This window comes from Bombus vancouverensis, chromosome 10 (genome assembly GCF_051014615.1).
Source record: "Bombus vancouverensis nearcticus chromosome 10, iyBomVanc1_principal, whole genome shotgun sequence".
Classification (NCBI taxonomy): domain Eukaryota; kingdom Metazoa; phylum Arthropoda; class Insecta; order Hymenoptera; family Apidae; genus Bombus; species Bombus vancouverensis.
In genome coordinates, this window is record NC_134920.1 from 9789737 (window position 1) to 9812492 (window position 22756).

Sequence of the window (22756 nt, forward strand, 5' to 3'; positions counted from 1 at the left end):
CACTGTTGGTAATAATACAGTTTTAAAAATACGATTTTCGATTCGAGTCTAAAATCCCATCGATAGTTACTTAGTGGGTGAAATAAATCGATAGAAACTTATCCAAAACTACTCTAATGGTGGATTTTTTGTGTCAACGTGTTGTGCTTTACTTCGTAATCCACGCCATGATTCTTTCTCATTTGTAAGGTACGAGGTTATGAAATCTTACATTCATAGCAACTCTAAAGCACGTTTCAAATTTAAATCCAAATTTATTTTTGCGGAGATAAAAAGTACGAAATAAATAGCGGTTTTAAACATTCAAGTATAAAATGAGGTGGATGGCCCGTTATTTTACACCACCAATTTTACTTGGTTTATCTTTAACAAGCGTTAGTATCGCTTTACTATATGTATTGTACAGAAAGGTAAGTTTAAAAGTGATTACAAGATTATGCATTGTTTAATTTGTACTTTATTTTAATCGCTTCTTTGATTACATAGGACGAAGAAGATACTAAATCCAGAAAAAGTCAAGTTGAGATTTCAAAACGATATACAATAGAATGTAGTGTACCCAGACAATTTGTACCTGCTGTTATTGGAAGGGGTGGTTCAATGATAAAAGATATACAAAATAAAACAGGAACTCTGGTTCATTTTAAAGAGGATAATATTGAATGTCCCGAACGTATTTGCGTCATAAAAGGAAGCTATGAATCTGTATATCTAGCTGAAAATATGATAAAGTCCATAATTCATAATCAGCCTATAATTGAATCATATGTATTGCCTGTTCCTCAAAAAGCATGTGGGAGAATAATAGGAAGAGGTGGTGATGTTATACATCATATTCAAACAGTCTCTGGTGCGAAAGTCACTATTGATAGTGCCTTTGTTGCTTCTGAGCCATGTATGTCTACTTTGTATAAATTTATATTGTCATGCTTTGTCTTTGGTTTTGTCTCAAATTTTGACAATTACTAATATTTTACAGTTGTTGAAAGAAAAATTACTATAAAAGGAACATCTAAACAAATTAATACAGCTTTAGAATTAATTCAAGAGAAAATTTATGAAGAAGAAGAGGAACGTACAAAGTTACAGGCTTCTTCTGCTGCAAGACTACCTAGAGGAAAATTATCTCCTCGTAACACCATTAACTCATCTGAACAGGGTCAAAATACTGAATCTTTAACATTACCAGGTACATGAAATATAAATAATATTCTCACTTGTGATATTATGAACGTTTTATATATTTTATACTTTTGTTTCTAGTATCTGATGGTTTCATAGAAGTATATGTATCCGCAGTGGAAACTCCCAGTCAGTTTTGGGTTCAAATTGTCGGTCCTGGAATTACTGCACTAGATAAATTAGTGTCTGACATGAATGCTTACTACAGTAATAAAGAAAATTATGAAATGCATAAGTTGAAAAGTGTAAATATATGATTCAATAATTTAATATTCATTAGTATGAAGAAATATTCAAAAGATTTCTTCACATTACTATTCTATCTTTTCAGATAAAAGTTGGCCAATTGGTAGCAGCAAAATTCGGTTTTAATAAGCAATGGTACAGAGCTGAAGTTATTTCCCTACCTTCAAATGATCAATGTGAAGTCTTCTACTTGGATTATGGAGATCATGAAATAATCCACCACAATTGCGTATTGGAACTTCGAACCGATTTTCTCAGCTTAAGATTGCAAGCGATCGAGTGTTCACTTGCCAATGTTAAACCACCGTAAGTTAATTTCTAATTAAATTAATTTAGTTAAATATAAAATTATACTAAAATTTATAAAAACGTTCTTTATTAAAGTTATTCGTTGGCATTATACATTTTCAACAGTATTTTATAAGTAGTCAAACTTTCTATAGAATTTATATCATATCTTGATTCATCCTTTTGAAAACTATAAAACCACTGACTAACATTTATAATACTTCACAATTAATTACTAAATTGCTTATACACGAAGAAAGGAAGACGTCAATTGCTTAATTCACTATCATCTATGTTACTTGATCTTGAACTGCTAATACCAGCTTCACAAACTTCATTGAATAATTCTGGGTTTGTTTGTTCCATCATTTTCCATGCCAAACTTTTGTTGAGCATCGTTATATTTTTCTCGCAATATGCCAAACTCGCTCTTTTAAGCGCATCACAGCCACACTCGTCTGCAACCAAAAGTCTGCTAGCTACATTTTCTGGGGTTATCGTTTCGATAAGATTTCTTTCGCAGAGTTCTTTTAACCCTAAAAAAGATAATTACCAACAGCTTTATTAATTGAAATCAGATTTCTAATAAAAATTCCTCGGTACTGGAGCATGTAATACCTTGTAGGCAAAAGCGTTCAGCCAAAGATAAAAGTTCCTGAGCGAAAATATCCAAATTATCAACGTGATCGCTATAAATGTATCGCAACAATTCTTCTGTCACTTCTTTGCTAAGATCCAGCAAATTCAGAGCATACACGTAACGATTCTAGAATATTTTTATACAAAATATTATTAAAGAATTAGAGTATTTAATAACAAAGGACGCTGAGTACTCACCCATGAAAGTAAACTCAATTAAAAAATATTTCTACTATATGATTATGTCACGCAAAACATTATACATGTATTTTTATAATTAATTGTAGTATGTTAGTTAGCAGAAAACAATAAAAAAAGATCAAAATAATAATTTATTAATTACATTAAATACATTAAACTTCTACAAAATTATATTAATTTTATGCAAGCACATAATAAAAGAAATTTCATTTTAGATGTCAAATTTTTGCAATAAGGTGAATATTAATGTTCTAATGTTAACGTTAAGGCTTTAATAAATACGATATCAGAATATGGATTTGTTATATCGTTTATGGACTTCAGAATAAATTAATTCGAACACTCTGTAACATTGGCACAGAATAACTTCTGACACGTACATTGGAACTTTCGTTTTCTTTATCGATTATATCTTCTTCTAATTCTCTCATGTCCGATATCTTATCTTCTGCGGTATCCGACTTCGAGCTTTTCCTGTTATTCAATTCTCTTATGGGCGAAATCATTTCAGCGAGAACGTTGCTACGAGCAGCCAATATGTTGCTGTGAACTGGAATTTCCATTTTATTCAAACCCCCGCAAATCAACTTAGTGTCTGCGCCATACGAATGCTTTAATAGTCTGGCCATATCCTGGAACATATTAATTCATTACCTAATTTATATAATTGCCATTTTATTCCTGATATTTTTTCTGATCAATTCTATATTATGCAGTTGTATTAAATTACTGGAATGTTTCAATATTTAAATTATCCATTTATATTAAAAAAAATATCATTTACTTTATTTGAAAGGATTTATTCCCTTTTCAATCTCGCTTTGTATTAACGTAACTTGAAAAATAATTCTTTTCTCGTGAAAGATAAAATCCTCCGTAGAATGAGTTTCAAACTCTGTTTAAATGGGTTTCTATTCTATGTACTGATCGTGAGAGTACTTGCCTGCGACAAGTGGTGTTTCTCGCTTTCGTAATGAATTATCTGTATCTTAACCATTAACATCACCTCGCCGTTCTTCTTTAAATGCCTGTCGGCGATGGACAAGTCCCTGTATCCCAAGGAAATGATGTCCGTGTATGATTTCAGCTCAAGTATTGTCCTGCTAACGTGACAGTACTCCCAGTGTTTAACGTCAGCATTGAAAACTGCAAATTGAAATCGTATCTTCGCTTGTTCCGCTTCATCTACGGTGCAGTTCAACATGTTCAGGCACAATACCATCGGGTTTATCATTCGTTTGCCTGTTATCAAACAGTGGATCATCCATTTCTTGTAATAAAATCGATATCAATGATTGTTTCGAATGGAAAAAAGAAACAAAAGAAAGTGGGAATAGAAGATGAACTGAATTCTGAGAAATGCCGCGATGAAGTTGAAAAGCGGTCTGCATTTCTCTCTCTCTCTCTCTCTCTCCGAATCAAATATAACAAGTTCCATTACAAAGAAAATAAAAATCGTTAAAATAAGAATTTGAAAGAATATAATCTTGCTTTAGTAAAGATACAATGTATCTCAAGTTAGGCTAGAAAAGCTTCTCTAGTTAAGTCACATCGTGTCTCAAGTTAAATCATTCCAAGCCTTAATTTGGTTTATCCATAAAATAATATTTCAAATGTGAGTGTAATGTTATACTGTGGGAAAGATGATTCAGATTAGTAATGATCGAAACGATAGACTTACAGTTGGGATAACGTTCTTCTTACCATCGGGATTCTTCCAGAATCTGATGGACAAATTCCACGTGCTGCGAATATCGTTCACATTGATGTCGAACGACGGGCTATCGATAAGCTTTTTCTTTAAAATAATTTTTTTGTAATTTGGAACGGGCCACGTGTACTTAAACACGACGTCCGAGACAGCTGGCACCAGCAACTCCATATTATCGTATTTTTATGTAAACGAAGGAGCCTAGGGTAATCAAGTGGCGATTAATCATTCACATATACGTAAAAAGGCTTCACTTATCTGAATTTATCAGAAGGAAACAACCTATGTAGCTGGATTATTTATATCGTTCGTTTCACCTGCTACCTATAACCTTTTGCTTAAACAATGGAATATATTCAGATAAGCGAATTTAATTAAAGTTCAGTTAATCGAGCAATATATGGAGTTCTATTGTACACTGAACGAAGAAGCTATTATTAGGATATATATAGTAAAAAATATCCAATGGAAGAGGAATCGAATAACGAAATGCGAGTCTTGTATCTTTTAATTTTGTAAGACGTTTGAGAAGTCTCTGAAAAAGCTTTTGAAAGAAAATTTGTATTTTTTATCGTATCTCGCACTCGTCTCAGCTATATTGTTTTCTCTCGCATCTGTTTGTTTATTTATGTTGTTGCAAGTAATTTTGCTAATTATTTACAAAGCGGACGAGCTGGCTGATTTTGATAACCTTGAAGCGTGTTGTCAAGGTTGGAATTCTAAACAATCTTTTCCTATAAACGTGACTGTCGTACACGGCTTTAGTTTTCGAATTACAAAGCAATTTACGTGTTTAATAGTACATGCGGATATTTAACAATTTATTTTACAGACTTTCGTTATGTAAACAATCCTACAACCATGGCGAATATATTCGTTGCTTTTTCGAGCAATCGAAGACCAAAATAAAGACACATGTTTCATGTATCGATCGATTCATCGAAAATTATTTGACGCTACATCGCGTATATTGTTCCAGCCTAATCTATAACCCATCGATTTTTCTTTTCTATTTACGCGATATTAAAAATTCTCTCTCTCTCTCTCTTTTTCTTTCTCTTTCTCGTCCATGAGTTAAGGTTAAGTTAGGTTGTATAGAAACGCGGCTACATATGAAAGAACACAGTGTAATCATGAGATCGTGAATGTTCACGCATCTATAGGAAATTTAAATGTGCAGAAACTCACAAAATACGCGTAGTACACGAAAAAATAGGTGAAATACCGAAGGTAAAGTAGATATAGTATACGGTAGCAATTCTCTATCTAGAATTCTATTTCCTCAATTACATTTATAGAAATACGAAATCGCATGAATATCCGCGGTCCACTAATCATAACCTAAATTTAATTGCAGTTTTTTGCGAACGCTTCGGAAGTAAGGACGAACTATGATCACGTGTATAGAGAGAAATTGTTGAGAATGTTGATCTTGATAATACGTTTCAAGGTCATTGAGAACGGTCAAGCCATTCGTTCCGTAAATAATTAATTACCGTAATCTCGTGGCGCACAGCCACAATAAAGCTTCGCGCAAAAGTGCGCAAAACACTTTACCGATTGTTGGTTCTGTATAGCGGAAAACTTTACGATGGAAATCGCAAGATCAACGTGAAACGCACGTGTGCATAACTTTGGCGGGCCGCCAATTTTCGATCTTAATTTATCTTTCATTTAAAGAGTTGCTTGGCGGTTACTCGCTCGTCGTTTACTCTTTTGTTTGGACGTTTTATCGAAATCCGCGTTTTATTCCAGATGGAAACACGTGTTCAGAGAACGATCGAACGCGAAAAAACAAACGGATCGTATTTTAACGCATCCTCGTCGAACGAAATTCGATGCAGCTTACAACGACTAGTAACCTGAGCGCAATGTTGCCTCGATACGTTATAAAGTGGAAGAATAAGATTATCAATCGCATTCACACTAAAGATCGTATTCAGCGAAACGGGTAATTTTATAGCTATCTCGCCTGTAAGTCTCTACCCGATGCAACAAAACATTGTTACGTAACAAATGTTTTTGTAACTCTGTTGTCCATGAGATATATTTTCATAATTTCTTATGGCAAGTCGTGACAAGTAAAAATATTTGCGTATCGTTGTTCACAGGCAAACGTAAGAAATAAAAGAGCAAAACGTAAGAAGACAAGTGAAAGAACCCTTGCAATTTTGGAATTCTTATATTTATATTATTCTGTTATTAGAAAAGCTTTCGTTCAACATAGCTGCATTACATTGGAATATCAGTGGCAACGAGGGCCGAGAGTTTAATCAATCTTCTAGAACGGAGTTTCGTCCGTAACTAGCCTAAATAAATCGAAGATGGTTAACTGCTCTGTACCGTTTAACGTTAAAGTGACTAAAGGAGAAATTTAATAGCAGTTATCGGGACGGCAATCGTACAAATGGAATCAATGAAGATTCAAGCCGATGCAATTTCAATTGCTACGGCAATCGACTGAATATCAATTGTAAAACTTCGTATTTGCTCGTGCTCTTTTTGTACCGATGTTACCGCAACTTTAATCGAGAACGAGCAGAGAACTATCAACGCAACCGTTTCGATTTGTTTCAACTACCGAGTAAAGTCGCGAAATAACGATTAAATATTTTTAATCGAATGGAGAAGGACAGAGGCGAAAATGATGGAACCGCAATTTTCTTGAGTTTTGAAACGACAGATAGAACATTTTAAGATAGCCGTTGCAACTTCTTTGAAAGCTTTGAGAAGCTTCTACACAAAAGCAAGCGATGACGAGTATACTCGCCAAGCACAGAGTATGTGCAGCTGTTACGATATAGAATGAAGCTGCAACTGTTTTATTTTTGAACTTTATTACTGACAGGGCTCATCGTAACACAAAATACTGCCATTTCTTCGTGACGAGTATACTCGTGAAAAGACAGCTGGTTAATTAAAGAGATCGGTACTTGAAACTAAAAGATCGTTTAGAACGAAAGATAATATAAAAGTTAACGAAATAACGAGAGAAAGATGAAGATGTTTCTCATTAAAACAAAGATGTCGAGATTCGAAAGATTTTGGGGAATCGAACCTGATAGGAAAACGACGAGGCGAGTAGAACGGAAATAGAAAGCGTTAAAGCGTTTCAGAGTGGTCTGCGGCTTTCTGGCAACCAGGCACTCGTCGACCGGATTTGCCCTCGAAAGCCGTCGTGTCGCGTGTAACCGAAGACTGTCGGCACCGCGGTAATTCCAACTCGAAAACCATCGTGTGTGCATTACTTCGAGGTTGTGCCGGTGATTAGCTGTTTCTCGGCACGCGATACGAGCCCCGGTATTCGGTCAGATTGATTAAATTCACATTCGATTGCTACCCCGCAGCGGAATCTATTCCCATTCTGATCGTTCGGAGCATTGCGAAGATGCTCCGATTTTTCCTTCCGTTTCACGTGCACACGGCTGTTGTCCACTTACGAGTGCACTACGAATATCTATGAAAATTCTTATTTTTACGAATACAAACGAAAGGAAAAAAAAAAGAAGGAGAATCCAGATAGAGAATCGTTCTGTCTGCAATTGGGTAAGGTGCCCAAATTTCGTCCTCCGATAGCTTTTTTACCATTTATCCAGAACTAAATTAAATTTTGTAATCTGAAAAAAATCTGCACAATTACCTGGAAATATTAGTAACGAAGATCTGTAGTTTCATAAAAGTTCGTACAAGCAAAGTAAAAAATGTATAATATGTGTAAAGGCATGCGTTTTTCAGTTCGTCAGACGCTCAAGATACGTCTCACTATAAAACGATATGTACAATATATGAGACAAATCACGGATCTATACAAAATTAAACGTGCACAGCTCATAGAGCGCGCGGTGCATCTTACCCGCTTTTCGCATCGCTCGAAAATTGATTGTCGCGTATGAAACAAGCCGCATATCTTCATCTTCCTCGCTTTCACTCGACGACACTGTCGCGAATTTCGTTCCGAAAAACACGTTCCTAATCTCGCCTGTATCGACCAAATCTAATCCCTGTAGGGGACCAAAATTAAGCGCAAAGCCGCTTTTTAATAGAAACGACAGGTTCTAATCGATAAGCGACAAGAGGAGATCGCCACTTCGGAATATGAAAATAGAAGCAATATACTACACGTCGCTAAAAATAAACAGTTGAATTATACACGTGTCTGCTTTAGATGTTGAATTATGACTTGAAATATCAAGAAACAATGTAGTGCGCTATTGGCGAAGAGACAGGGCGTCACAGAACATTCTACATACGGCGAATTTCTTCGTTTTTAAATTCCAATTTAAATTGTAGCACTCGATAACGAAATCCGGGCCCTTTACTATTACGACAAGTACTATATTTTGAATAGCTTACGTATTTCTGTCCATTTCGTTCGTTTCTGCACATCTTCCAATGGATGCATAAACCCCCCGAGATTTTTTTACGCGGATTACTTTGAATATATCGTTGCAGTTGAATTTATTGTATTTTTAGAATATATTATCTTCTGTAGTTTTATCGATTTTATTAATTTTAGAGCTTTGAGAGGAACGATCGAATTGCGTCAATGTGTAACCGCTATAATTCTCTAAAATTACCGGCTTGAAAGGAGTTCCGCGAACTTTCGTCATACCTCGAACGCGTCCAGAAAAATTCTCGGCAATGAGAGACGCGATGAGACCACCTGGTAATTTAAGACTGAATTAACAAATGGGGTAATCGCGTTAAACGATGTTTAATTGAAGACAACAACGACTTGGCAGATTATATTTGCGTTACAAACGAGGAGGTCGCTTAAAAAGATTAATTACCTGTCTTAGCTTATATTTCTAAACGATAAACTCGTGATCTCCGGTTGCTATACATTCGCACGAAGCAAATGTACAAACATGCCTCTTATAGTAATAAGATAATATTAAGTAAAGTAATAAGACGCGTTTTCTTATATTTTATAATAGATTTTTCGCGATCATCGCTAGACTGCCGATATTTATGAGGATTAGTACAATTTTATGAATATTATAAATATTGTTTATACTTTATACTGTCAATATCTTACGTATTTCTGTATTATCTGCGTTCTGTGCACTTAGGCACATTTAAATTTTCTACCGTCTAATTATCATTTAATATAAATAATAATAATTTCGTCGATCGAAAAGGATATTTCCGGACGTTCGTTTCGTAAGATCGGCTTTAAACTGCGCTTGAGAGAAGGAAATCGAAGCATCTGACAATCGATGGAAAGTCGAGGGAGTAGCATTTTCTCGTCCAACGTTCAAACCTTGTACCACTTGACACTGTTGCACGCGCTTGAAAAGCCCACGGTCGCACACGACAGCAAAATAAATGCGTACTTACGTAAATATAACGCACGCTTCTATTATCACGTTCATTAATGCATAGAGCGTAAAGTGCATGGAGCTAGCAAGAGCGTTTCGTGCCAGAGCGTAATCGCGAGTTCACTTTTCCACTTTCCACTCGACGTTTCGTACGCGTTCACTTTGTTCTTATATTACTTTGAACATTTATTTATCCGGTGGATGAAATCAGTAAAAAAAGAGAGGCACAGATCGTTTCAAAGTTCACCAATATCTTCCAATCTTTGGATCTTTCTCTCTTCCTCTATCTACCAATTGTTCAAATTTTTTAAACGAGGAGAAGATCGAACAAATTTCCTAACTTTTTCGATCGCCACTGTCGTAGCATCGCGTTCAATCACCGGTCGTTCTGGCTGCAGGCAAATAAAAATGATCGGTTTGCTTGCACACTTCCCTCCTCTTCTTTCTTTCTTTTCTCTCTCTCTCTTTTTCTTTTTACTTTGCGCGAGGATATCGTTCTGCACGATGATCGTGAAACGACTGAGAGATCCTCTGACCATTGCCGAGGGTCTACGTTCGTCGTCCACTTCATCTTCTCGCACGTGTACAGCGTACACTTGTATCGTACCGTTTATAAATGGAACAAGACGTCCTGAAAGTGCTTCAGCCTCGTTAAATGGGGTTGTTCCACGCACACCTTCTTTGTTTCGTGCGATGATAGCTCTATCAACCCTCGAATTCCAACTGAATTCTGCCTATGAAACAGGGTTAATGGTAATTGCATAAAGAATCGCTGTTACGTAAAAGTTGCGGGCAATTGGGGCGAGAACGAAACCAGGGTATACCGTACGTTGCAAGGGGAAATATAACGAGAGAGCGTATGATTGATCGTTCATTTTCATCCTTTAATTATTTCGTGATTTAAACGTTGCCGAGAAACGAAAAAGAGGAAACAGGTGTTCGTCTTGATGGGCGGAACGATGGTTTTTGCGATCGGCGAAAAAATTAAACAGCAAAGATCGACGGTGTTAAAATTGCACGCGGAAGAATGATTTTTTCCAGGTATATTTAGCATACGAATGGTGCACGGTTAAAATGTTAATTCTAAGGAATTTTCAGCGTTCCTTAGCACCGGCTACGAAATCCAGCTGTACAACGAAAAAGTGGTGTTCGTTTGTTAGAGTTTCATATATTGCTCAAAGTTATCGGGTAAAAATAGAAAATGACGCAGAATGAAATGAAGAATAAAGCGAGGTTTTATCTCCATACGCGAGGAAATACGAAGATGTTACACGGTGAAAATAGATTTTCGTTTTTTGAGAACTTGACGTTCCCCTTTTTTGGCCCTCCTCGACCATTGATACTCGTAGGCCGATAAAATCAACAGAATACAACATGCACATTTGATTATCCACAGGTCAGGAGATTTCATTGAAACGTTTGGAGATCCGGAGATCCCAGTTCGACGATTTCTACGATTTATAAATCGTGAAACCGCGAATTTAGCTTGAAGATAGCAAGGCGCTGACTTTTATATTTAGGAAGCTGTGAATAGAATACACGCTTTGTTTAAATTACACGTCCACTGAAATTGTAATTTTCATCAATGGAACGTGATTCGAAGACTCGCTATCGACGCAGCGTGTACACATGCTACATAAATCAGTATTTTCAACATTGTCAGCGACACGCATTCTAACATAAATATTTACATGCTGTTTGTACTCGCTCTGGCTGCTCCGTGTAATCACGCTAACCGGCAGAAAATTAGCGCAACCAAAATTACCGAATCTTCCTGTTGTACGTAGTACGAACAGTATGAAGCTACTATTACAACTAACAGTATGAAAAGAATGGCATTTGCAAGGGATAGAAAATTGCCTAAAAAGTCCTACATCTCTCGTGAAAAATTATTTTAACGAGGCAGAAACATTAAACGTTTGAAAACGAACGAGCATGCTGCTGGCATACGATTCTCTTTTTGCTGGCAATTTATCAACATATTTGTTACGTTACGCTTCGTGTAACGTCGCATTTATCGGACCCGCAATCGCCAATACTTTGTTAGAAAATTAAGGATCGAGCAATGAGAATATTTCATTTTCACTGCAATTTAATTTGGAAGTTACACGCTCGCGAGTATCTATGTTATAAACGAAGAGGAAATTGTAATCGATTGTAGTTAATTCTTTTTTTTTTTTTTTTACTGGCAACTAAACAAAATTTCTCCCTGTTACACGGGTCATGATACATATTTTGTTAATAATCATTTACTTTTACTATTTGAATATAATATTTATAAGATATCCTTGAAATATTTGACGTTCCTTTTCGTGTGATGCAGGGGAGCTGAATGGTCCAATGACGAGTGTGACTTTTTCGCGGAGATCACGTTTTTGGCTGAGTGGAAAGTTCTTTATGCCAAAGTTAAAGGTTTCAAAGAGAGAACCTTCGGCTATGGAAGATCTCGTCGCGAAGGTTCACCGATTCCTTCCGTCGAGCTTTACAATAAGCACGAGAACGAGGTACTTTAACGAGGATCTGTTCGATGAAACATTTACAAAATTATCTGAATATGTACAGTATAGTAGTGTCCGTTCGAACGTTTACCAATAGACCGATTATTTCGTTTTTATTCTCATTCGGTTGGAGATTACCGTTTATTGAAATCCGAAACTGCTCTTTGACCATCTACAAAGTCTACGTTTCAATTATTTTATATCTACTATACGTATACGTATATATTAGGTCATCCCATAAGTTGGTGCCGTTTTTCGAGCGGTTATGTATATTATTTTTTTTAAACACCCATGAATCGTTGTCTTAGGAATTTTCAGAACATTTCACATCTCTCGAACTGTCAAACTTCGTGATTTTTCAACAAGATCCCGAATTTTATCTTCGTCTGTCCGAGGAGGACGCCCGGAGCGTTCCTCGTCTTCTAAACGGAAATTCCCAGCTCTAAAACGTTGGAACCACTTCCTACAGGTGCGAGATGAAAGCGCATTTTCTCCGTAAACAACACATATGATTTTCGTGGCAATTGTTACAGAATTTTCCGAAATTTATATGACATGAGATGTCGAAAATGGATACGCGTTTCACTCATGATTTTTTACTCTTAGAAGTCACTGTGTTCGCTATATCACGATCTTGTACCCACGAAAATCTGCTCTAGCCTGTTCTCGATCAGCTAAGCTCTAGTGCATCGGTCCCTTATCGCCGTATGTTTATAAATCGACACATAAAATGTATACACAAAAATTGGCACGAACTTATGGGATGACCTAATACTTTATACTATACACGGTGCGGTCGAATAACATGTACGAGCGAGTGTACGAGGTGATTCCTTAGGAAAAAAATAAGAACAAAATACGGAATAACATTTTTTCATTTAAAACTTTAGTCGAGTTTGAAGATTTATCGAGTATATTTGAACGTGTCGCGGACTAGACGGCACTAGATAATCGACAGGAGGTCGTTCTACGTGTGAAGATAGGTGGAAAGCGCGGAATACAATTTTTCTCAAGACCCTTCGCTTCCGAAAAAAGAAATTCGAAGAGAAACTTTGATTCCACGTTTCGTTCATATTTTTTCACAAGGGATCACCTTGTACCCGCTTGTACGTGTTATTCGGTCGCACCCTGTATATATTATTACTAAAAATCGTACTATTTCGTATTGTATATTTCTATAGTAATTTTCGTCGCTGTTATTTATTGCCATGGAATTGTACATTTTTTAACATGCGCAGGAAATTAACATCGGCTGCGAGATGATAAAGGAAGGTTACGCCGAGCTAGAAGAAACCGCACCATCGACTGCTTCCTCGACGTTGTCGCTATTCTCACGCCACTACGACGTCGGGGGTGTTTCGACTCCTCTGCTGACGAAGCGAGCTTTGAGTCCTGAAACGTCGGCAAACAGTTCACATAATTTGGATTCGGCCATCGACTCGCCAAATACGTCGACCATGGATGGGATGCCTACTGATGTATCTGACGTATTGTCATCTGAAGTTAAAGAAGTTCACCTATTTACGCCGCATGTAAATATATTGGAATTTGACTTTGGACTTGTCGTAAATTGGCCTCTAATTTTAATCTACGTTCAAAACGTTACGTTAATTCCGAACTAAAGAAGGTTTAATATCGCTTTGAGATGGTTGTTGGTGACGGTGCCCGCAAGAAATACTCTTGACGTTCAAGAAAAAAGTTTTTTAAACTATCAACAATCGACAGTCAACGATTAACTATCAAGAGTTAATAATCACGTATCTGTAATCGTGTTTGCTTCGTTGTGACGCTTGACCTTTCGCACTTCGCAGCTCTGGGTAGAATGAATGTTTGGTTCGAAACCAAGCGGATTCTTTTCTTTGCTGCCCCTCGATATCCCCACTATGTACGCGTTTATTGGATGTCTGCGACGGTTATATATTCGGCGAAGAAACCGTAGGGATATCGATGGTACATTAGGCATGTCGGTCTTACGCTTTGAAGGTATAGCGCTTTGCGTCGCGAAGACGTTGAAAAGTTCCGTGGTCGAGTGCCGCCACAGATTCTTACGCGAAGCTCGAGATAAGGAAATTCAAAGGCGAGAGAAGCTACGTAATTCACCGTTAACGAAATTATCGATTCCTATTTATCCAAATACTTTGTCTCTGATCGCTTACAGTTCTCTTTGCGTACCGATAAATTTTGTAAACTCGTTCACGCTCCGAGATCTCTTATAAATACACGAACACGTGCACGGTGTACCGATCGAAAGCAGAAAATTGTAAGAAACGTAGAAAAGATTTTCGTAACGAAATCTACGACGCCGGAAGTCGTCGAGATCGAGATCGAGCGTAGAAAGCGCGCGGACGCCGATCTTTTTCTCTTCTCCTGCGGCGCGTAGCTGGCAAAACACGCTCGGCTGCGGTTAACCATTCAATCGTCGAATACATCGCGATCATTAACCGCGTCTGTATCGATTTCTTTCAGAAACCACACGATTGGACCGAGGAAGTGGATCTGATGGCATCGAAGAAGGAGATGAATCGCTTCGTCGCAAACGAGAAGAAAGTTCAAGAGGACGACGACTATAGTGTTCGCCCTCCAAACGGCACTTACATCCCGTTGGAGTCTACCCAAAAACGGGAACGTCCATGGCAAGTCTCGAAATTCTCGCGAGTCGCTCCGGCTGGTTTCGAGAGTGATATGTCGGACGACTCGGACGTGATGGAGCTGGGGTAAATCGAAAGAACCGGCCGTACATTTCTTCCTTTTTTCTATCGAGATACGCTTCCGTTTATTTCATGTGTTGTAGAAGTCTTGTAGATGTTAGAAATGCGGCGGTTTGAACAATCGCAACGAATCCTCGATAGAAAAAAGAAAATAAGAATAGAGTAGAATACGTAGCAGTGACTTAAACTTTACCCGTGCCCGTGCGCTTTCTTTCTTTTTCAAATTTCATTCTCTTGGCAATGCCTTTCATATGCTATGAATTTCGGCAAGATATGCTTTTTATCTTGTTGCGATATATTTTTCTAATACCTCGGCGATTTTGATAGAGAATATCATTGAAGTGAGTTATCAAGTAGAATATAAAACAGTGTCTTATATGTATGTATTCAGTGCGATTGAATCGAGTCGAAGACGAAACCTGGAAAACGCTTTTAAAGTAGTTAGAGCGCCGGGCTTTTCTCAAAATGTAATTATAGATTTTGTTGTTAGCTTTAACTTTTCCTTTTCCTTCTTTTTCTAATTTCTTTTTTACTCCCTAATTTTTCTAGTTTCAAAAATTTGTAAATTTACTTGTTCAGTTATTTACTCACTTGTTCATTTACTTGTTTATTTATATACTTGCTTGTCTGCTTACTTACTTTAAAGTGTCTTTTCCGCCAAGCTGATCATTTGTAAATGATTGAAAGTACAAAGGGTCGTTTATTAGGTTATTTAATTTGCAAATGATTCTCTCTTTCTCTCTCTCTCTCTCTCTCTATTTTAATGGAAGCATTTTAAATTTATTTGATTTGTCACGCGTGACATTTGTGACTGGATAATTTTCTCTATATTTTATGTTGCTAGACGCTGTTACGCGTTAATTAGTATCATGTAATCAAAAGTAGAATTTCTATACTTCCATATATTTTAGAGAGGAAGGTACACGATAGAAGAAGAATCGTAAGGGCCTGAAAGCGATAGAAATTAGACACATTTTAGAGATAATTGTTACTCTCATCGCAAGATAAACTTGAAGAAAACTGTTCCTTACTCTTCTTCCGAGTAGTCAGTTGTGCTTGGCCGTTCTCTTCAGATTGTGCATTGTTTCCTTCGGGATACGTACGCTGTTTGAAGTATGCTCAAGATTAACAAACCGCGTGCCTTAAACTTCTGCTTCATACATAATTACCACCATTGAAATATGAACATAATAGCATGCAACATATAGTTGCAACAGTTGCAAGTATTAGGTGTATAAAGATCGAAGAAAACTACATAGAGGTCGTCCTATTTTTGTAATATGACTAACTAATTAATTAAGTTCGTTTTTGTAGATTGGTGGGAAATAAATGGATTAATGCGTAAGCCGAAACGATCGTCGGTATTAGGATTTTTGTTTCTTCTTATCCGATATGTCTTTTTTATTTCGATGTCCTAGTTATCACAAGATCTGTAGAATCTTTGAAACTACCTTAAGATGATAGTGCCATATTATTCATCGTAGCTTCCCATTCTCCTAAGCGCGGTACATCATGAAGTAACGCGATGCTCTTCCAGCGCAAAGGTAAATCCACGATTGTATACAAATACGCAATTATAGTCTACGCGATTTATTACCCACCAAAATGATAGTGATTCATAACGATACGATCCGTTACCTATTGAAGTAAACGACCGATTCCATTGTACCTATTATATTAAGCCCATCGTTACATCCTAGATTTACCTGTTTCTTCCCCAAAGACTTATTTAAGAAAACCCCGAGAAAAAGAACGAAGAAAAAAAAGAAAGAAAAGAACCGATTCGCTGTCTCGAACCCTTCCGGTAGACACGTGCTGCGATTCAACGATGTCAGTAAATCTGAAAACTCCACGAAAGTTGCCCGATTTTTGCTCGATGATCGAGCATAAATCACGAAACGTCAGTTTACGAAATTGATCGAAATATTTGAAATTGTACTCAAGTAAGCAAACAACAAAATATCATTGGACAAATAAAATCTTCGCTCTCTAAAGATTATCTCGTTCGTTCCTTAGCCCTTTAACGGAACCCCCGAACCTTTCTCGCCTCCCTCAGCCGTCTAATCGCGGAACGACGGCAGAATTTATGGAAATTAAGTTTGAGATTGTAGACGAGTAGACAAGGAATGAAACGATCGTTCTACGAATTCTGTTCAATCGTTCGGTGTCCTTTAACGGAACCCTAAATCGTCGTTTCCTTTCACTTTATCCATCTCGTCGCTGCTTTCTCGGATTACGGCGTCGTGATGCAAGACCGGCGAGTTTCCGGAGCTTCTTGTCTGCGGATAAAAGTGGGAACCGAGAGGACGACCGCGAAAAAGAGGAGACAAAGTCCTCGGCGAGCAGCAACGCCGGCACCAGCAACAGAAGGAGAAAAAGGAAGAGGAAAGGACGATATCGGAAGTTGCTGCAGTGGAACAGTGAGTAGAGAACTTACTCATCCGACACAGACTATCAAACCGCGTCTACTTTTACGGAGTTTGAGTACAGTTGTTCGGCTAGAAATCCGATTCGCTCAGAGATTCCAACGATTTTTACGATCGATAGCCGCGAACGAGTTCGTTTTTAGACGATGACGGAGCTTAAATCAGCGGATAAACCTCGAGCTCGATTTTACAAACTATTGTCGTTCCGATAGTTTGCTAATTTCTAAATCAATTTATCTCGTCGTTTTATTTTACTGGGACTCTGTGAAATCTTAAATTTTATTTGCGTCATAGAGACTCAACGTCGAGGAGCTAAACGCCGAGACGATTTATCAAGCAAATGAAAGTTAATTTTGCCGATCGTTCCCATCCAAGCGTAACCTTGTGAAATATCTCAAGCTCGAACAAAAGACGACAAAATTCCGATCTACGATTTTTAATTTTAGGTATCTTAAAACCCCCCTACGAATCTCTTTCGTTTACCAAAAAGAGACGAAACGCAGAAATTCGTAATTACGCGGCGTTACTTCGATAAATCGATCATGCCCCGCGACTGGTTTCTCTAGGGATCGAAAGAGCAATCGATACGTCGATGTTACGATCTATCGTTCAACCGTTCCGACGTAATCGTTCGTCGTAGTTAATTACTGCTTGAACGCCGTAAGCGATACCGAATAATGCCAGCCTGCGGTTCCAGCGAAACGATTAAACTCGTTGAATTTGATTTCTAATGGAACTCGATTCACGACTTCCTAAAAGAACGGCGAAAGGAAGAAAAATGGCGAAGAGGTTAAAAATAGTCGGCAGTCAATTTTCGCGTTACGTCGGTCGGGAACGCGATAGTTGGGCTGGAGTACGGTAAATAACTGGTAAAGAAGTGCCGCGAGTAATTGCTGTCGCCTGGAAGCCGGTCGGTGGTCGGTGATCGGGAAAAACGAGAAAGCTGCGGCCGAGCGAAACTGTATAAAACGTGGCTAATCCGATCTTCCGTGATCAGTGCGACGAATATCGAAACCGGAGCCGCCACGACCAGCAAATCCAACGATGAATCATTTGGTAAATTTCTATTATCTCTTTCCGTTTCTATCGCTAATCGTTCAAAGTTAATCGTCTCTTGGCCTTTCGATGGATTGCTCTTCGATTTTTAAATCGCGTTATTTTCCAATTTCCAAGGAACTGTTTTCGGTCGCGGTGTTCGAAATTCAACGCGTCGTTTCTTGATAATACGTCGCAAGATATTAGATCAGCTCGTAAATAATATATATCTGCGTACATTATCGCATGTAAGTATCAATAATCATTCGGTATATTAACGGAAGTGTAGAGTGTGAATTCTAGCGAATCAAACGTGATCAACGATAAATTATCGATTCGAAACTATCGAAATTATCGATATATGAAATCATCGCCATTCCGATGTAATAATTGTTTCTTATACGTTCGATCAATTTTTAAACCGTAAATTTCTAATTAGGTAAAACGTGTAATAAATTCCAATGAAAATATCTCCTCTACGACGAATAGAAATTATTTGTTTTCGCATCGTTGTTTCTCCAACTTCGTACGATGGTAGGACGCGTTATAGCAATGGTAAGACAGCGGCTCTAATTGGTCCCATTAGCTCAATTGCTAATCACCGGATGAAATTATTCGATGGTACATCGATGATGTAGTGATCTTAAATTACAAATATACCAGCTAATTGATCAATTACGAGATAACTAATAACCGGTAGAACGTATTCGATCGATTATCGCGATCGTTGTTGGATATATCGCGCAAACTACTTGCAAACTGAACTTTTCGATCGATCGATCTGCGATTTTTTCGTATTTAGAGATATCGATCGTAATTCGTTGCTTTATGGCGCGTAATTCAACCTTTCAACACAGCGCGTTCCCCGTAGCAGTTTTTATTATAGTTTAAAACGATATAATTTACCGCGTTAATTACGATAATTCAAACTTATTATCTCTCGTTCGATATCGTCGTCAATCGGCTGACGTTTCCTGTAAATTTTCATTAGAATATACCGCGAATAAATAACGATAACGTTAATTGGAATCTTCCCGCCAAGTTTACCGAAGGATAGCTCTCGGTAATTGCATTTTCGTTACCTTGACTTCCTTTTACCTATTTCTCCAGGTTGGAGACGAAATCGTTACGTTTGAAAAAAGTGAAATTTGCGTCGTCCAATGCGAGAAGAAGAAACGAAATTGTCGAAGAGGATCGTTCCGAGCGCGCTACGCTCTCAACTTTTAACTCGATCGAGTAATAATTTCTGTTGCGAGCGTTACGAAAGAGAGAGAATCGTAGGATTCGAAGCATCGGACGTAGAAAAGAATTCTTTCCGATTTTTCCCTGCAATTTTCGATAGAATTCGCTTTTACATCGAATGCATTAAATATATTGCTGAACGTACGAAGGTCGATCGATCGTCTCTGCCGTCCCTCGCGATGTTTGCTATCGTTCCAAAGACAAGGATTTAAAAGTTAAACGTTCTTAGATTGAAGGTATCCCCAGGAACGCTCGGTGCGAGATTATTTTAAGCTTTAAAGGACGGGCCGATATACTTTGCGAATCAACGTAGCGGCAAATACACGGCCAATAGCACATCGCTTGACGCGGTTTAATGAAAATTAGAGGCCACCGACCAACGCAAAACTAATAATTATAAATCGAAGACGTAGGCGTGGCTGGTGGAAATTCTATTAAAACGAAATTACTCGATTTTCATCTTTCAAACGTTGTTTCTACTTAATCGCGAGATATTAAAGCGAGATACGAAAAATGCGATCGTTTACGAGATTCGCTCGTAAGACTACGTAGCTACAGAGAGATAACTCTGCTTCTAAACGGTGGATGGATGGATTCATGAGATTTCATCGACGATGCGTTTGGTGTTATAACGATCGATCGTACGAAAATACGTCGGTATGACGAAAATGAAAATTATCCAATTTTTCAATCGCCCATTACTTGTTACAACTTGTGAAGCTTGCACATTAAGAAATAATCGCTGCGGTAGATGTCGAAAGGCAGAATCGTCCACGCGCACCTAATTTCCCTGATCCATTTCTCTCTGCCGTTTAATCTTCTATTTTGTACGATCGCTATACGTACCTTCCGTTATCGATAATAACACCGCAGTTGGAAAATAGTCGGATATCTTAAAACACGCGCTGCCACGTTGGCGCATCGCGTGGCAAACCGAGAGAAACGCGTATACTGGCAAAAATTTCACGAAACTACGCGAATAAGAGTACAATGCGACGTCGTAACACGTGGCCAACACAAAATTAAGTATCAGTCTACATGCACGCGATCACTTCGTCGCTCACTCCTCTCGTTGCAACGGTTCCAACGCTGTCTCTTCGCGCGGACCATCCTTCTCGACGATGCTGACAACACTGACTTCTCGACTCACGACTGCCTGTTAATTCGTCTTTCTCCCTTAAGCATCCCTTTGTCTTTTCTCACAGCCCCACCACGTACGTGTTCCACAATCGTCCACAGCCATAGTCACGTAGGTCTTTTCGCTCGGCCTATTGAAGTTGCCAGACCCTTTTGGTCCGTCCACATTTAGACTTTCTCGCAAAATTGTTTACGATTCACCCGATATTTCTTAGGCAATCTGTTTACAGTACCAAAAGGGAATATTAAGGTTTTTTTTTAATTTGGTACAACTTTTACAAACAATTCTCATCGAGAATTATAAGTAAATTATTTCGGCGTGGTACTGTAACTTAGATCGTAAGTGTTTATAGCATGTTTGATTCTAGTTGAATCTAACGCTTAAATGTAAAGGACAATGTCTGGATATCAAAGTTAATCGCTGGATCAAATTCCATTTAAAATATCGTACGATAAAATATGATCGACGCCTCGTTGAGAATTGTACGCTGCTTCAGCGGCGATCGACGAAGAAGCATCGAATAATCGCGAACGTTGTACGCCTCACCGCGCTCTTATCATGCGAGAAATCTTTGAGAAAACGATCGTTAGATTTTTCCTAAAGGGTAGCAGAATTTCTTGCCGCTTGGCGATCGTACTCGGCAGGTAGCCACGATGCAACGTACAAGCGCAGAAAGATCGTACGCTCGACGATCTCGACGAGAAGGGAATTTAAATAGCCCAGTGGCAATTCTGTTCTCCGGTCGATTATCTAATTCGGGTTTATTCATTTATTTATTCTAATTCCAATACGTTTGTACCATTTTACTATTTCAGGGGGTAACGTTGCTTCTTTTGTGCGGTGTCTACGGTGCTTTGGCCGGTCGCCGTTACATCGCCATTCCCGTGGACGGGTTCGACGTGATCGAGCTGAGCCCGGTGCCCCCAGCCACAGCCAGGATCACCAGGCAGACAGAAGCTTACCTTCCAGTAGCAGTTCCTAGTGTCTCTCAGGAAGAGCCGAGGAGTGTGCGCTCCGAGAGGTCCAACGCCCGCATCCTGGATTACGTGGATTTCGGTGGACAAACAGGCTCGAACGGAGCCTTCAGCTGGTACGCCGATTATCCAGCGCATCATTAATCACCTAGAGCCTGAACGATCGAGACGCGTTTCCACGGATTCTGCCTACGAGCGTTCCACGATCGACGAATCTGTTACGTCGAAGACGAAGGAGAATATCGGAGAAGCAGGTGACCCGGAGATGGTATCGATTGTTCTTTCGCGTTCTGATCGGATCAGCGGACGTTAGAATATCTCTTGGCGAGGATTGTCGTTGTAAGACTGGCGACCATCAAGTTGGTTAGCAGGTTGATCCTCTAACGAGACGTACTGTGCGAGAAACGCGCACGTAGCATGAAAAATTGGTCGCCGCGACCTAAATCTGCCGCGAGAAGGCAAGCAAATATAATAAAGCAAGCGTGGTTCGTGATCCGATGTCAGGAACGCAGGAAATCTCGAGGATCGTTCATTTCGAATTAGGTCGTTCCGCTACGCCTTCGAAGGGTCAACGTTGTCGAACAGTTTCGAAGAAACACGGACGTTCAAAGCGCGAAGCGTGCGCTCCTTGATCGTTGTATTTTGAAAATTAAATTACTGCTCGAGTTGGCTAAGTTAACTTGTTAAGCAATTTGGTGCAGCGACCACGCGAAAACGTATGTACGCGGATCGATCGATACGTTTTGCAAGCTTTTTAAGCTACGCTCGTTTCGTCGATGTATAAAGTGAATTGTTTGCGAAACTCGCGAAACTGTCCTGTCTCTTCGATACGAACCTCCCGACCTTTTTTCCTTTTCCATTTGACGGATGTTAAAGAGTCGATTGCCGCGTAACGAGACCAATCGTTGTTCGTATAATTTTTCCATAGCGAGTCGAAGCTGTTTGAATAAAATATGAAGCAGCTTGGTTAACCGAGATTCGACGATCTCTTCATCGAATATTCCTAAGAGACCCGTTCACGGACAATACCTGGAAACGTCGCGTGCTCCGATGTGCGATAAGCTTCGAACTGTTTACGATCGCTGTTAAAATAAAAGCTTGCGGCTGAAACTCGTTCTTCTCGACGACGAAGTTCCATCTATCTGCA

At 38.6% G+C, this 22756-nt stretch overlaps 3 protein-coding genes across 12 annotated transcripts in view; 2 read left to right on the plus strand and 1 right to left on the minus strand.

Moving 5' to 3' along the window:
- Nucleotides 1–16788, plus strand: papi (tudor and KH domain containing protein papi). Its single transcript, XM_033334697.2, has 8 exons — nucleotides 1–410; nucleotides 487–895; nucleotides 980–1189; nucleotides 1264–1427; nucleotides 1514–1734; nucleotides 11912–12092; nucleotides 13325–13618; nucleotides 14553–16788. The coding sequence occupies exons 1-8, from the start codon at nucleotides 315–317 to the stop codon at nucleotides 14802–14804; spliced, it is 1827 nt and encodes a 608-aa protein (XP_033190588.1). The 5' UTR covers nucleotides 1–314; the 3' UTR covers nucleotides 14805–16788.
- LOC117157053 (TD and POZ domain-containing protein 2) lies at nucleotides 1788–20602 on the minus strand. Of its 9 annotated transcripts, none has more exons than XM_076622072.1 (6): nucleotides 20344–20602; nucleotides 4261–4468; nucleotides 3500–3798; nucleotides 2937–3188; nucleotides 2335–2482; nucleotides 1788–2252 (listed from the first exon to the last, which is right to left on the minus strand). In XM_076622072.1, exons 2-6 carry the CDS (start codon nucleotides 4436–4438, stop codon nucleotides 1984–1986), a joined length of 1146 nt encoding a protein of 381 aa, XP_076478187.1. In that variant the 5' UTR covers nucleotides 4439–4468; nucleotides 20344–20602; the 3' UTR covers nucleotides 1788–1983. The 9 variants fall into 9 exon arrangements, with proteins under 9 accessions (XP_076478187.1, XP_033190619.2, XP_033190611.2 ...); XM_033334728.2 differs by lacking the exon at nucleotides 20344–20602 and adding an exon at nucleotides 9608–10170 and having other exon boundaries at nucleotides 3500–3702; XM_033334720.2 differs by lacking the exon at nucleotides 20344–20602 and adding an exon at nucleotides 9608–10160.
- The window catches only part of LOC117157059 (uncharacterized), a 12033-nt gene continuing 7102 nt past the window's right edge, over nucleotides 17826–22756 (plus strand). The window contains exons 1-2 of one of the 2 annotated variants that reach the window (XM_076622078.1): nucleotides 17826–18276; nucleotides 21451–21725. In XM_076622078.1, the coding sequence (XP_076478193.1) occupies nucleotides 18265–18276; nucleotides 21451–21725 (287 nt within the window). In that variant the 5' untranslated portion in view covers nucleotides 17826–18264. Of the gene's footprint in view, nucleotides 18277–21450; nucleotides 22720–22756 lie in introns of those variants that run through there. The other variant, XM_033334742.2, reaches the window with a different exon arrangement.

Coding starts and splice junctions, on each gene's coding strand:
- LOC117157053 (XM_076622072.1), bottom strand. CDS start 4,438: ATGGAGTTGCTGGTGCCAGCTGTCTCGGACGTCGTGTTTAAGTACACG. Junction 3,799..4,260: donor ATTCTGGAAGAATCCCGATG/GTAAGAAGAACG, acceptor GTTTGATAACAG/GCAAACGAATGATAAACCCG. Junction 2,483..2,936: donor AAGAAAACGAAAGTTCCAAT/GTACGTGTCAGA, acceptor AAAATATTCTAG/AATCGTTACGTGTATGCTCT.
- papi (XM_033334697.2), top strand. CDS start 315: ATGAGGTGGATGGCCCGTTATTTTACACCACCAATTTTACTTGGTTTA. Junction 12,093..13,324: donor ACAATAAGCACGAGAACGAG/GTACTTTAACGA, acceptor TAACATGCGCAG/GAAATTAACATCGGCTGCGA. Junction 13,619..14,552: donor TTCACCTATTTACGCCGCAT/GTAAATATATTG, acceptor GATTTCTTTCAG/AAACCACACGATTGGACCGA.